This window comes from Mustelus asterias, chromosome 10, assembly GCF_964213995.1.
Source record: "Mustelus asterias chromosome 10, sMusAst1.hap1.1, whole genome shotgun sequence".
NCBI classification, from domain to species: Eukaryota; Metazoa; Chordata; class Chondrichthyes; order Carcharhiniformes; family Triakidae; genus Mustelus; species Mustelus asterias.
In genome coordinates, this window is record NC_135810.1 from 114,926,670 (window position 1) to 114,942,172 (window position 15,503).

At 44.5% G+C, this 15,503-nt stretch overlaps 1 protein-coding gene across 9 annotated transcripts in view; it reads left to right on the forward strand.

The window, feature by feature from the left end:
• Positions 1-15,503, forward strand: part of gyg2 (glycogenin 2) — a 121,529-nt gene that overhangs the window by 52,111 nt on the left and 53,915 nt on the right. For all 9 annotated transcript variants that reach the window (XM_078222503.1, XM_078222502.1, XM_078222496.1 and 6 more), the window contains exons 5-6: positions 3,565-3,691; positions 7,795-8,017. In XM_078222503.1, the coding sequence (XP_078078629.1) occupies positions 3,565-3,691; positions 7,795-8,017 (350 nt within the window). The remainder of the gene's footprint in view (positions 1-3,564; positions 3,692-7,794; positions 8,018-15,503) is intronic.

Consider the following 15,503-nt stretch of genomic DNA (forward strand, 5'->3'; position numbering starts at 1 on the left):
CCTGGTGCTGTGAGGCAGCAGTCCTTATCACTGTGCCACCATGCCACCCATTCCAGGACTTGAGAGCGTCGAGGCCAAGGTTGACACTCCCAGTGCTGCACTGTGGGAGTACTGCACTGCCAGAGGGGTCATCTTTTGGCCCCCTGTTGGCCTCTTAGGTTGACAGAAAAGTATTCACGCCATTATTTTGAAGAAGGGCAGGGGAGTCGATACTGAAGTTCTGGCCAACATTTATCCTTCAGTCAGTACCACACACATCCGATTGTCTGGCCATTATCACATTACTGTTTGCTTTGTGGGAATGAGCTTCTGTTTCTCCTCGTTTTCTGCATATTTAAAAGCACTTCATTGGTTGCCAAGCACTTTGTGAAATCCGGTGGTTCTGAAAGGTGATATTCAAATGCAAATCTGTCTTTCAAGCGATGGCTTGAGAAGATGATGCAGTGCATTCTGGAGCACTGCCAAACACCTGAAAAAATAATTTTACCAATATGGAGCCTGATCCCTGAAAAAAGATAGTGTTGGCGAAAGATTAAACTTTTTTTTACATCTTTCGCTCTCTCGCTCTCTTGCTTTCTCGCCCGTCCCCGTCCCCTCTCCCGTCCCCCCCTCCCCCACCCCCCTCCCGTCCCGCCCCCTCTCCCGTTCTCCCCCCCCCCCCCTCCTTCATTTATCTTTCCCAATCTTTATCACTGTCTGCATATTATTGAAATCTAATTGTTTCCTGCTTTATGTTTCCTGTTTAGACTCGGTGAGGATCTCTGGTTGAAGAGCCTTGCTGTTTCTTTCCCGGTTTTTAGATATTTTGTGCGGAGTGCTGTGCTGAATCTGATACTGATTCGGGCAAAGATTCGCTCCAAAGCTCAGAAAGACACAGTTTAAGTTTTTGATTTATTTTGGCAACAAGTATTGGATGCCGGATGCAGAATAAACTCCCCTTTGTCTGAAAGTGATCATCAGGGGAGATGGTGGTATTTTCACTGGACTAGTAACCCAGAGACTCAGGGTAGAGCTCTGGGGACACATCTTTGTTGCTTCATTCCTGTAGTTGGTGTGTGAATTGTGTGTGGGAGTTCCAATACAGTGGCATTTTATAGCACGTCATTGGTTGTTGAGTGCTTTAGAATGCCTTGAGGCTGCGAAAGATGCTATATAGCTGCAGAACCTCCTTCATTATGTTGTCCTTACGCCGATTTTGTTGTTGTGTACTGGTGGTTTATCATTGTATTGTCTGTTGTAAGTGTTATATCACCAGGGCCTCAACTGTTTACTATTTACATAGATGATCTGGAGGAGGGGACTGAGTGTAGGGTAACAAAGTTTGCTGACGACACGAAAATAAGTGGGAAAGTGAACTGCGTGGGGGAAGCGGAAGGTCTGCAGAGAGATTTGAATAGGATGAGTGAGTGGGCGAGGATCTGGCAGATGGAGTATAACGTTAGCAAATGCGAGGTTATTCACTTTGGAAGAAATAATAGCAAATTGGATTATTATTTAAATGGGAAAAAATTACAACATGCTACTGTGCAAAAGGGACCTGGGGGTCCTTATGCATGAGTTGTAAAAACTCAGTCTGTAAGTACAACAGGTGATCGAGAAGGCAAATGGGATGTTGGCATTTATCGCGAGGGGGATAGAATATAAAAGCAGAGAAGTCTTGCTGCATCTGTACAAGGCATTGGTGAGGCCGCAGCTGGAATACTGTGTGCAGTTTTGGTCCCCTTACTTGCAAAAGGATATATTGGCCTTGGAGGGAGTGCAGAGAAGGTTCTCCAGGTTGATACCGGAGATGAGGGGTGTAGATTATGAGGAGAGATTGAGCAGATTAGGTTTGTACTTGTTGGAGTTTAGAAGGCTGAGGGGTGATCTTATAAAGGCATTTAAGATAATGAAGGGGCTGGATAGGGTAGAAGTGGAGAGATTCTTTCCACTTAGAAAAGAAACCAGAACTAGAGGGCACAGCCTCAAAGTAAAGGGGGGTCAGTTTAGGACAGAGTTGAGGAGGAACTTCTCTCAGAGGGTGGTGAATCTCTGGAATTCTCTGCTCACTGAAGTGGTGGAGGCTACCTCGTTGAATATGTTTAAGTCACGGATAGATGGATTTCTGATCGGTAGGGGAATTAAGGGTTATGGGGAGCAGGCGGGTAAGTGGAACTGATCCACTTCAGATCAGCCATGATCTTATTGAATGGTGGGGCAGGCTCGAGGGGCTAGATAGAACATAGAACATAGAACGTAGAACAGTACAGCACAGAACAGGCCCTTCGGCCCACGATGTTGTGCCGAGCTTTATCTGAAACCAAGATCAAGCTATCCCACTCCCTATCATCCTGGTGTGCTCCATGTGCCTATCCAATAACCGCTTAAATGTTTCTAAAGTGTCTGACTCCACTATCACTGCAGGCAGTCCATTCCACACCCCAACCACTCTCTGCGTAAAGAACCTACCTCTGATATCCGTCCTGTATCTCCCACCACGAACCCTATAGTTATGCCCCCTTGTAATAGCTCCATCCACCCGAGGAAATAGTCTTTGAATGTTCACTCTATCTATCCCCTTCATCATTTTATACACCTCTATTAAGTCTCCCCTCAGCCTCCTCCGCTCCAGAGAGAACAGCCCTAGCTCCCTCAACCTTTCCTCATATGACCTACCCTCCAAACCAGGCAGCATCCTGGTAAATCTCCTCTGCACTCCTTCCAGCGCTTCCACATCCTTCCTATAGTGAGGTGACCAGAACTGCACACAATATTCCAAATGTGGTCTCACCAAGGTCCTGTACAGTTGCAGCATAACCGCACGGCTCTTAAACTCCAACCCCCTGTTAATAAAAGCTAACACACTATAGGCCTTCTTCACAGCTCTATCCACTTGACTGGCAACCTTTAGAGATCTGTGGATATGGACCCCAAGATGGCCTACTCCTGCTCCTATTTCTTATGTTCTTATGTCCTGCCTTGCTCCTGAAATGCACGGTGTGGTATCTTGTCAAGATACCCATGTACACCACATCCAATGCATTTTCCTCCATCCATTCTATTGGTTATTGCTTTACTTGTGATTTGGAACTAGGACAGGTACATGGAATTATGAGATATCGGCTGTGAACTAATTGAATGGCAGAGCTGGGCTGAATGGTGGGACGGAATGTCCGAATATTTCTGAAATGGTGTTGTCTGTAGGTTTAATTCCATTTTTCATCTAACTATTTTAAAAATTGCTTCTTTTAATGATTCCAATTCTTTGATAAGGGAACAGTATAAAAGGGAGGAAAGAAATTCTACCACTGGTCCAATATTGTTCTATTGTTAATAGAGATTCCAGAAATTCATTTGTTTTCAATAGAATCCCTACAGTGCAGAAGGAGGCCATTTCACCCATCGAGTTTGCACCGACCACAATCCCACCCAGGCCCCATTGCTGTAACCCCACACATTTACCCTGCTAATCCCCCTGACACTAGGGTCAATTTAACATGGCCAATCAACTTAACCGGCACATCTTTGGATGATCATTTGCCTGTCTGTTGTTTTCACGTCTTTTTCCTTGTTCTATACATTTAGGTGGAGACCAAGGCTTGTTGAATAGTTTCTTCAGTAACTGGTCTACAAAGGATATCCAGAAACACTTACCGTTCATCTACAACCTCAGTGGCATTGCCATATATAGCTACCTCCCTGCCTTCAAGCAGTGAGTATGGTCTTGTCTATCATTATGTTGAGCAAGGCAAAATCTTTAGCATGGAACCTTTATTTGTCAGCTTAATATGTAATGAACAATCAGGCCTTGGTATCGAACGATATGATCGCTTAAGCTGGCGCTGAAGCAGTAATAGTAAAGTCACCATAGTCCCAGATGACCATAGGGGGAGAGCTGACTGGCGGTGATTTAACCCAAGGATCACCACACCTCAGGCAAGGGGCAAACGTTGAGAAGGTGTGAACTTCACGAATAACCTCAGCCAGTATGGGAAGTGAACCCACACTGTTGGCACCACTCCGCATCACAAACAAACCATCCAGCCAACTGAGCTAACCGATTTTTGATTTATTATTGTCACATGTAGTAGTATACAGTGAGAAGTATTGCTTCGTGCGTGCTATACAGACAAAGCATACCATTCATAGAGAAGGAAAGGAGAGGGTGCAGAATGCAGTGTTACAGTCATAGCTAATGTGCAGAGAAAGATCAACTTAATGCGAGGTAGAACCATTCAAAAGCCTGACAGCAGCATGAAAGAAGCTGTTCTTGAGTCGGTTGGTACCTCACCTCAGACTTTTGTATCTTTCTCCTGATGGAAGGAGATGGAAGAGAGAATGTGTGGCGTCCTTAATTATGCTGGTTGCTTTTCCGAAGCAGCGGGAAGTGTAGACAGAGTCAATGGATCGGAGGCTGGTTTGCGTGATGGACTGGGCTTCGTTCACGACCCTTTGTAGTTTCTTGTGGTCTTGCTTAGTGCAGGAGCCATTCCAAGCTGTGATACAACCAGAAAGAATGCTTTCTATGGTGCATCTGTAGAGGTTGGTGAGCAACTCTTTGTTTTGCTGACTGTACAGATGGAATGAGTAAGGTGAGTCCAGAAATGGGTCTTAAACTGCTTGATTTTACAGAGAGCAAATAGATATAGAGTGAGCTGTTTATATTCTTAATACAACTAGGTTCAAATCTCTAACGCAGAAACTCGAAACAGGAGTAGCTTCGACCATTCATTATGATCATGGCTGATCATCAAATTCAATATCCTGATCCTGCCCTCCTCCACAATATCCCTTCATCCCTTTAGCCCCAAGAGTTTGAAATCCGACAACAATTTGGCCTCAACTACTTTCTGTGGGAGTGAATTCCACACGTTCACCACTCTCTGGATGAAGAAAGAAACAGATAACGTTCTCTGCTCCAGTCCCCCTCAAACAGTATAAAATCCATCACATTGCTCCCTCTCAGAAGAGTCATGTGGACTCAACATCAACTCTGTTTCTCTCTCCACGGACGCTGCCAGACATGATGAGTTTATCCAGCGTTTTCTGTTTTTGTTTCAGATTTCCAGTATCTGTAGTATGAGCATTTTCCAGTCCTTTGACAGTCACCTAACTCCTGTCTGTTGTAGCTTGCTGAGCTGCATTGACTCCCAGCCTGGTTGTCCTTGTTTACAAGTCCCCTCTCTCTGACTCTGCAACCTCCTTCAAAATCTCAGCGCATCTCTGGGCGGTACGGTGGCACAGTGGTTAGCACAGCTGCCTCACAGCTCCAGGGACCCTGGTTCGATTCCGGTTTCGATTGGCTGTCTGTGTGGAGTTTGCACGTTCTCCCAGTGTCTGCGTGGGTTTCCTCCGGGTGCTCCGGTTTCCTCCCACAGTTCAAAGATGCGTGGGTTAGGTTGATTGGCCATGCTAAAATTGACCCTTAGTGTCAGGAAGATTAACGGGGTAAATATGTAGGGATACAGGGATGGGTCTGAGTGGGACTGTTGTCAGTGCAGGCTTGATGGGCTGAATGTCTCCCTTCTGCACTGTAGAGATTCTATGATCTTCATCTTTGGGGTCCAGACCTTAAAGGAGGAAAGCGAGAAGCAGAAAAATGTAAGGAAGGAATTTCAGTGTTTAAGGCAGAGGCAACTTAAAACCTATCTCCCGACCAAGCTTGTCTCTGAAACTTTATTTATATTCCTATGAAGCACCTTGGGACTTTTCATTACCTTTTGAAGGTGCTATATAAATGCAGGCTGTTGCTGCTATAGCCAGTAATTTCTAGTTGCCAGACACATATACTTATATAAAAGGGGGAGGTGATGGCCTCGTGGCCTTATCGCTAGACTATTAATCCAAAAACTCAGCTAATGTTTTGGGAACCCAGGTTCGAATCCCGCCACGGCAGATGGTGGAATTTGAATTCAATAAAAAAAAATCTGCAATTAAGAATCTACTGATGACCATGAAAGCATTGTTTGCTTGTTGGAAAAACCCATCTGGTTCACTAATGTCCTTTTAGGGAAGGAAATCTGCCGTCCTTACCTGGTCTGACCTACGTGTGACTCCAGAGCCACAGCAATGAGGTTGACACTAAAATGCCCTTGGGCAATGAGTAATGGACAATAAATTCTGGCCAGCCAGCGATGCCCATGTCCCACGAATGAATAAAAAAAAGCAGGAAAATATTTTGTAGGATTCTTCTCCACTACTTCCCATCAGCTCATGGTTTTATATTACATTTAAAGACTTGCTTTCTGACCAATGTTTAAATACTGGTACAATGTTTGATTTTATGATGTTTGAGTTAAGGTGAGCAGCATTTCTGATGTTTAAAAGTTGATGCCCTCTCTCATAGAATCATAGAATCCCTACAGTGCAGGAGGAGACCGTTCGGCCCATCGAGCCAGCACTGACAACAATCCCACCCAGGCCTTATTCCTTGTGAAGCTACGTATTTACCCCATTAATTCCCCGACACTAAGAGGCAATTTAGCATGGCCAATCCACATAACCCACTTTTTTTTTTCAAATTTACAACATTGGTTTTGACTTTACAACACCATCTTTGATATTTCTATAAATATGGTCGATAGATTTGATGTTGTGAATGAGCACGAGGAAGTTGTGAAACTTCCCATGCAAACACCGGGCCCCCTACATCCTTCGGTGACCCAGGTTGCTATGGAGAACGGTCGCTGTGAGCCGCTGTCTGACTGAGCTGTCGCCTGGAAACCTGAAAATTGGTCTTGGAAACGGAAATGAGGCTACAACCTGCCAGTTGAAAATCCTGCCTTGGCCTCATTGGCTGATCTCATTAATTTCACTGGGATATTTTGCGCCGGTGATCTAAAACCTTTTGTGCAGCCACTCCAGAGAGCGATAGCTGTATCCCGCTGGCAGATATCTGAGTGCATCAGAACAAGTATCCAAAGCCCATGGGAAACGAGCTTGCAGTTTCCTGGTAAACGTGTTGCCTCGCCCCGCTGACGAAACCAATCCCCATTTTTAACATTGTTCCGACAGGGAAATTGATTCCAACTTAAGGCATTTTTACTTGCATGGTGGTTAGCACTACTACCTCACAGCACCAGGGACCCGGTTCGATTCCCGGCTTGGGTCACTGTCTGTGCGGAGTTTGCACGTTCGCCCCGTGTCTGCGTGGGTTTCCACCGGGTGCTCCGGTTTCCTCCCACAGTGCGACAGACGTGCTGGTTAGGTGCATTGGCCATGCTAAATTCTCCCTCAGTGTACCCAAACAGGTGCCGGGGTGTGGCGACTGGGGGATTTTCACAGCAAATTCATTGCGGCGTTAATAAAGAACAAAGAAAATTACAGCGCAGGAAATGACTCTTCGGCCTTCCAAGCCTGCACCGACCATGCTGCCCGACTGAACTAAAACCCCCTACCCTTCCGGGGACCATATCCCTCTATTCCCATCCTATTCATGTATTTGTCAAGATGACCCTTAAAAGTCACTATCGTATCTGCTTCCACTACCTCATCCGGCAGCGAGTTCCAGGCGCCCACCGCCCTCTGTGTAAAAAAACTGCTCTACTTGTGACACTAATAAACCAACTTCAAAAACTTTGCGATTGGTTCCTGAAAACCGTGTTGTGTCGTAGGTCCCAGGACTGTCTTGATTTGATTATCTACCATTGCAAATATAATCATCCCTTTGGTCACAGATAGCCGCAGTCCTCTGATGCGCTTGTATTTTATCAATTGGAGGTCACTAACTATTTGTGCTTGATGTAAGATGTTTGTTCTTTTTCTAATGGCTGGAACCTCTGTTCACTGTGTTATCATCTCCTCCTCCCCTGGCAGATTTGGTTCGACGGTGAAAGTGGTTCATTTCCTGGGACCAACTAAGCCCTGGCATCACAAGTACGACGCTCAGACAAAGAGTGTTATACAAGAGAACATGTCCCCCTCCGACTCGATGTTCATAGACTTTCTGAACTTGTGGTGGGACATATACACCATGTCCATCTTGCCTTTGCTGGTAGAGCACGAAGTTGTGGGCAAGACGACTGTTGAACAGCAGATGGTAAGCTTGATCCGCAACCATGATCTATCCCAAGGTGCTTTACGACCAGTTACAGCTACAGAACTTTGCACTGTTAGGTACTTTCTGAGGCGTAAGTCAGAGATACCAGTTAGCTCAGGCAACTTGAGCATGTTGTAATGATGGGGCGGCATGGTGGCACAGTGGTTAGCACTGCTGCCTCACAGCGCCAGGGACCTGGGTTCGATTCTAGCCTCGGGTCACTGCCTGTGTAGAGTTTGCACGTTCTCTCCATGTCTGTGTGGGTTTCCTCCGGGTGCTCCGGTTTCCTCCCAAAGATGTGCGGATTAGGGTGGTTGGCCATGCTAAATTGACCCCAGTGTCAGGGGGATTAGCAGGGTAAATATGTGGGGTTACGGGAACAGGGCTTGGGTGGGATTGTGGTCGGTGCCGTCCAGATGGGCCGAATGGCCTCTATGGATTCTATGAGGGATTTGAGCCTGCTTTCCAGTATTTAATTCTGAATGTATCCCAGGATCTTCCACGGCGCTTTACAATGGATTGATGCCCTTCATTCACACTCGTTCTCAATCTTCGTCGCCTCTGCATTTCTATTTTCAAACTTGGCTAAAGCACACATGTAATGATGGGGCGGCACGGTAGCACAGTAGTTAGCACTGCTGCTTCACAGCTCCAGGGACCTGGGTTCGATTCCCGGCTTGGGTCACTGTCTGTGTGGAGTTTGCACATTCTCCTCGTGTCTGCGTGGGTTTCCTCCGGGTGCTCCGGTTTCCTCCCACAGTCCAAAGATGTGCGGGTTAGGTTGGTTGGCCATGCTAAAATTGCCCCTTAGTGTCCTGGGATGCGTAGATTAGAGGGATTAGTGGGTAAAATATGTAGGGATATGAGGGTAGGACCTGGGTGGGATTGTGGTCAGTGCAGACTCGATGGGCCGAATGGCCTCTTTCTGTACTGTAGGGTTTCTATGATTTCACACCATGCTTTCAAACCAAATCTATTCTGTCGGAGCAGTGCACCCAAAAGACAGCAAACACGACAGCTCTGTGCTCCCTCAGATCCGTTGGCAAATGTCACTCTGGATAATGCATGGGGCATGAAGGCTCTAAGCTTCTGACTCCGCTAAAGTGCTTCCATCTGACGCAAGCAGTCACTGGGTTCCTTAATTATTTTATTCCAATGTTATGAGCAAACTATTTATTTCACTTTGACCAACACAATCACATGCTTTTGTACTAATGGGAAGTTTTTTATTCATTCATGGGACATGGGCGGCACTGGCTGGCCAGCATTTATCCCCCATCCCTCGTTGCCCAAGGGCAACGAGAGTCAACCACATCATTGTGGTTCTGGAGTCACATGTAGGCCAGACCAGGTAAGGACGGAGATTTCCTTCTCTGAAGGACATTAGTGAACCAGATGGATTTTTCCGACAATCGACAATGGTTTCACGGTCATCAGTAGATTCTTCATTCCAGATTTTTGTTGAATTCAAATTCCACCATCTGCCGCAGCGGGATTCGAACCCGAGTCCCCAGAACTTTAGCTGACTTTCTAGATTAATAATCGAATGATAAGAACAGTGTTATACCATCACAGTGGATGTTATAAAATAGAGAAATGGGCTACTCTGCCCATCTTGTCTATGTTGGCATGCACCTTCCAGGCAAGCAAATAGCTCTAATCATCATTACCCATCTTGTTTCCATATTTTAAGCTGGGAGTGGGGCAGTGACCTCATGAAATCCAGCCCAGAGCTTCTGCCTCAGTCATTAACTTTGGAACTGAGTTTCATTACAGATTTATTCCAGAGCTCCTACCTTTATGGAACCCCTACAGTGCAGAGGGAGGCCATTCAGCCCATCGAGTCTGCACCAACCACAATCCCACCCAGGCCCTATTCCCGTAACCCTACATAGTTACCCTGCTAATCCCCCTGACGTTAGGGTTAATTTAGCATGGCCAGTCAACCTAATCCGCACATCTTTGGACTGTGAGAGGAAACGGGAGCACCCGGAGGAAACCCACGCAGATATGGGGAGAATGTGCAAAGTCCACACGGACAGTGGAGTGACCCAAGGCTGGAATTGAACCCAGGTCGCTGGCGCTGAGAGGCAGCAGTGCTAACCACAGTGCCACTCCTCCTAACTTGGTGACGATGCTGCTGTTGTGATGGGTTTGAAATTATTGCACTTTGTCTGGCATTTGTGGCGCTTCATTCGGGAACCAAGTTTGGAAATGGTTTGCTTCTACTTATGGCCTCTCATACTATTTAACAAAACAAAAGGAATCCTTATTCTGGGTTGAATCCTAGGAATTCTGTGTTGCATCCTGTTAGAAACTCGATATGCTTCCTATAATATGAGACCGTGCCCAGTATTCTAACTGAGGTTTGTTATACATCTTTAAACACCTTCCAAGCATCCTAGTTTAATGAGATAAACAAGGACAATAATTCAATTATTTCTTTCTTTAACACTTCTAGTACCAACTCAAACATAAACAGTTGCAACTCATTGACTCTTTACTGAACTTTAACGTTTAAACTGCACTTTAACTGAACATCAACTTTAACTATTTAACTGAAAATAGATACTGCCGAGTTTAGGAAAACCTTGGCCAAGAAATATTCTCACTGTAGAATCAATCTTCTTCTCCCTGAAGCATTCTTCAAGTTACAAGCTTTGTTGCGATGGTTGGTCTCTTCCGAGTTATTGCTGTCAAACAAAGGACTTGCGTGTCTTTTATCCACAATTCTCCACTTGCATCCAGAAGATTCTCTGTCATTCAGCCAATTGTGTTACCAGAAACCGATCACATGACTCGACCATCCAGTGAAACTACTTTTAAACGAAGCCATGATGCTTAGTTCATTTTACATGTCCCATACATAGCAGCCATAAAAATCAGGGCCACACACTCTCTCAGTTAATGTAAACAACTTCCCTGATCTGACCAACACAGGGAGCTTCAGATCACAGCTCCCAGAACAGAGCCTCTTACGACCTGCATCTGGTTTTAATCTATAAGTTGACCAAAATTCCCAGCATGCTTAGCTCTCAGTCAGAATAGCCATTTTAAAGCCACCATTGTTGTTAAATCATTGCTGTAGCCGATCTTTCTCTGTCCACATTCCCTCCTCTTGATCCTGGAGCATAGAGTGAAATGGATCACAGACCATGACCAAACTCTTTCCCAATCAGGTGGTATCAAAATCCAGTCAAACTAACTATTAACATGTTACAAATTTTATATTTACGATTAACAAAATTTTTGTTTCATAACATTTCCATATGCAACTGTCGCGTTATTTTTCCCGTTCCCATCTTACAAATTGAACAGTAAGCAGCATCTACTTTAGTAATGTCAGTATCTGGATGCCTAGCTTCCATTGAACAATTCAAATTGCCTTAACCCACAAGGTTAATGTTTGAATGTTAATGTCATGATTTGTAAAATCAACAGTGTTAACCGTGAACACTATACTGCACTATAGCAGTTGCTAAATCATTAATTAACTCCTTCCTCTGGCAATCTTAAACCAGCAAACCATTCTTACTCCCCATTGTCTTGATTTAATAGCTCTGTGTTGAATAAAAAAATATAACTCTCTAAGGTGAGAGAGACACCGATCTGGTAAATGTACTTTCGTGAAATCCAATAAAACTGGTACCCATTCATAGGAAACATTGTCATACAAAACCTTGTTCAAATTTGTTATGACTACACCATTTTAGGTTCAGAGTTAGGCACAGGACAATAATAAATCATTGGTACAGATGAAAAAGAAATAAAGTTTAAATTTAGATTTAGGAGGGTTATGTACCAAAAGTACTGAAGAGATAAGTTTCACTCTCCAACTTATTGGACAGTTAAAAATTATCCAAATTTGCATAATCACTTTTTGTCACAATTACCATTTATAAATTTAACCTTCCACAGTCACAGCTCCAAACCTGTCTCCTACTAGCATACACAATACAGGGCGGCACGGTGGCACAGTGGTTAGCACTGCTGCTTCACAGCTCCAGGGACCTGGGTTCGATTCCCGGCTTGGGTCACTGTCTGTGTGGAGTTTGCACATTCTCCTCGTGTCTGCGTGGGTTTCTTCCGGGTGCTCCGCTTTCCTCCCACAGTCCAAAGATGTGCGGGTTAGGTTGATTGGCCATGCTAAAATTGGCCTTAGTGTCCTGAGATGCGTAGGTTAGAGGGATTAGTGGGTAAAATATCAAGGGGTATGGGGGTAGGGCCTGGGTGGGATTATGGTCGGTGCAGACTCGATGGGCCGAATGGCCTCTTTCTGTGCTGTAGGGTTTCTATGATGCTATGAATAACATTATTGTGTTCTTTTATGACTCAATTAACACAATGTACCCAAAGTCCAAGTAAGAAGTACTGTAATTCAAATGATTTTCTACTGGTTTAACAAATTGTGGAGGAAACGCCTCCATTGTTTCATCTACTTTACCAGTTTTATTTATGAATAACATGATTTGCACAAATGGCTTATTGTTCCTTTTTTTAAAGCATTTTCCACTCCTGCAACCCCAAATAATTAAAATACTAGGGAAAAATCCAGTCATCTGCTGGAATGTTGACAATCTGCAAAGTCCTTAACTTTTCACAGAAAATTGACTCCCAACTTATTAGCATTTAGGTACGTTGAATCAAACACTTTACATGCTCACAATTGCATTACTGTAAATATCATTTGCTCGATATTGGAAACTCACAAAACAGACAGATATTACTTTGTAAAATTAGCCCAGATTCAAATGATAACATCATAAACTGAGAATATGTTTCAATGTATCCCTCTTTGAAACGCAAAACCCATACAGGATCTCTTTCCATTACCCTTTATTTGTCAAAATTAAAACTTCTTTAGCCCTTCAGAATTTAGGTAACTTCCCATTGATATGAGTTGGCTATTTTATGCACTCAATTTATTCAATCAATTAAATATCAGAAACCATAACACTTAATGTATAACCAATCACTTTAATTCAAAAGGCAACAACAGGAGAATCTGAAGAGTTAATCTCTTCAGGTCTCAACTATCACTCGGTTGTGATGAACAGTCTTGAAGCTGCTTGGGTGGCACAGTGGTACGGTGGCACTGTTGCCTCACAGCTCCAGGGACTCGGATTCAATTCCCAGCTTGAATCACTGTGGAGTTTGCACATTCTCCCCGTGTCTGCATGGGTTTTGTCCGGCTGCTCCGGTTTCGTCCCACAGTCCAAAGATGTGCAGGTTAGGTTGACTGGCCATGCTAAATTAACCCTTAGTGTCCCGGGATGTGATGGGTTAGCGGGATTAGCAGGGTAACTAAGCGGGGATAGGGCCTGGAGTGTGATTGGCGTCAGTGCAGACCCGATGGGCCGAATGGCCTCCTTCTGCACTGTAGGAATTCTATGCTAGACTTGTTACTCACGAGCCGTCTATTTAAAGCAAAACACAAAAAGTACATTCGGCTTGGAGCCAAAAGAATTAATTTCGTCTCGAAATCTGTGTCAAATTGAAAACAAAAATAAAATCCAGAATCTCCAATGTATATCAATTCTTAATCACCAAATTAGGAACAGAAGATGGTGAAATCTCTGCCAGTTAAGAAAACACCGAAATAAAACACATTCCAAGGTGATGATGTCACAATCCCTTCCAGACAAAGAGCACATGGTTCCCTCCAAGCTCGACATCCTTTCTTATCACAATTTGAACCCAGGATTATTCAAAATTCAAATTGGTCCTTTCAAACTCCAATTTATGTACTTTGCTTTTAAAATTTCAATTTACTTTCCAAAAAAATTATTTTCAAAGTAACTTCCCATATATATTCTATATGTATTTATATCCTCTCTCTCCTAAGCACAGCCATGGCCAATGATTAGACTCAAGAAGTTAAGGATATCCAAAAGTTTATTTCAGTTTAATCCAATCCAATTTTTATTTAAACTTTGTATCAAACCCGTTATCACAATTAGGAGAAGAACATTAAAACATTAAAGCAAGCAACAACAAAAACATCCACGCAAATACTTTATTACACACACACACACACACACACACACACACACACACACACACACACACACACCCGGGCACACATGGAAGCTTCCAACATTCATTCCATAGCATTGTTGGATCATGGTCTTCTGATTTGCCTGTTCCGCTGTGACCCTAGTGGTTCTTGTACCAGGCACCATATTTAAGCTGCACCTGTGCGCAGTCTTTGCAACATCTCTTGTCCACGACCATCTGAAAGGGCAGCTTGCTGTCACAAAATTTGGTGTCAGCACCTGCTGGGCACTGGAGGCCCCACTGTAATGTCCTCTAAACCTCCCTCATCGTGGCTGGAGGAGGCCCCACTGTAATGTCCTCTAAACCTCCCTCATCGTGGCTGGAGGAGGCCCCACTGTAATGTCCTCTAAACCTCCCTCATCGTGGCTGGAGGAGGCCCTACTGTAATGTCCTCTAAACCTCCCTCATCGTGGCTGGAGGAGGCCCCACTGTAATGTCCTCTAAACCTCCCTCATCGTGGCTGGAGGAGGCCCCACTGTAATGTCCTCTAAACCTCCCTCATCGTGGCTGGAGGAGGCCCCACTGTAATGTCCTCTAAACCTCCCTCATCATGATTGAACGAGGCCCACCAATGCTACCATTCTGGCTTGGGAGGCGGTGCCAGCAGTAGTCAGTATTAACGCAGCACAAAAGTGGTCAGCCATCCAGTGCAGGAGGAAGATGATTTTGATTTGATTTATCATTGTCACATGTATTAACATGCAGTGAAAAGTATTGTTTCTTGCGCGCTGTACAGACAAAACATACCATACATAGAGAAGGAAAGGAGAGAGTGCAGAATGTAGTGTTAACAGTCATAGTGGAGAGAAGGATCAACTTAATTCAAGGTAAGTCCATTCAAAAGTCTGATGGCAGCAGGGAAGAAGCTGTTCTTGAGTCAGTTGGTACGCGATCTCAGACTTTTGTATCTTTTTCCCGGTGGAAGAAGGTGGAAGAGAGAATGTCCGGGGTGCGTGGGGTCCTTAATTATGCTGGCTGCTTTCCGAGGCAGCGGGAAGTGTAGACAGAGTCAATGGATGGGAGGCTGGTTTGTGTGATGGATTGGGCTACATTCACGACTTTTTGTAGCTTCTTGTGATCTTGGGAAGAGCAGGAGCCATACCAAGCTGTGATACAACCAGAAAGAATGCTTTCTATGGTGTATCTGTAAAATTTGGTGAGAGTTGTAGTGGACATGCCAAATTTCCTTAGTCTTTGAAGAAAGTCGAGGTGTTGGTGGACTTTCTTAACTATAGTGTCGGCATGGGGGGATCAGGACAGGCTGTTGGAGATCTAGACACCAAAACACTTGAAGCTCTCGACTCTTTCTACTTCGTCCCCATTGATGTAGACGGGCCTGATCTCCACTACGCTTCTTGAAGTCAATGACTGTCTCCTTTGTTTTGTTGACATTGAGGGAGAGATTATTGTCGCCACACCAGATTCTCTA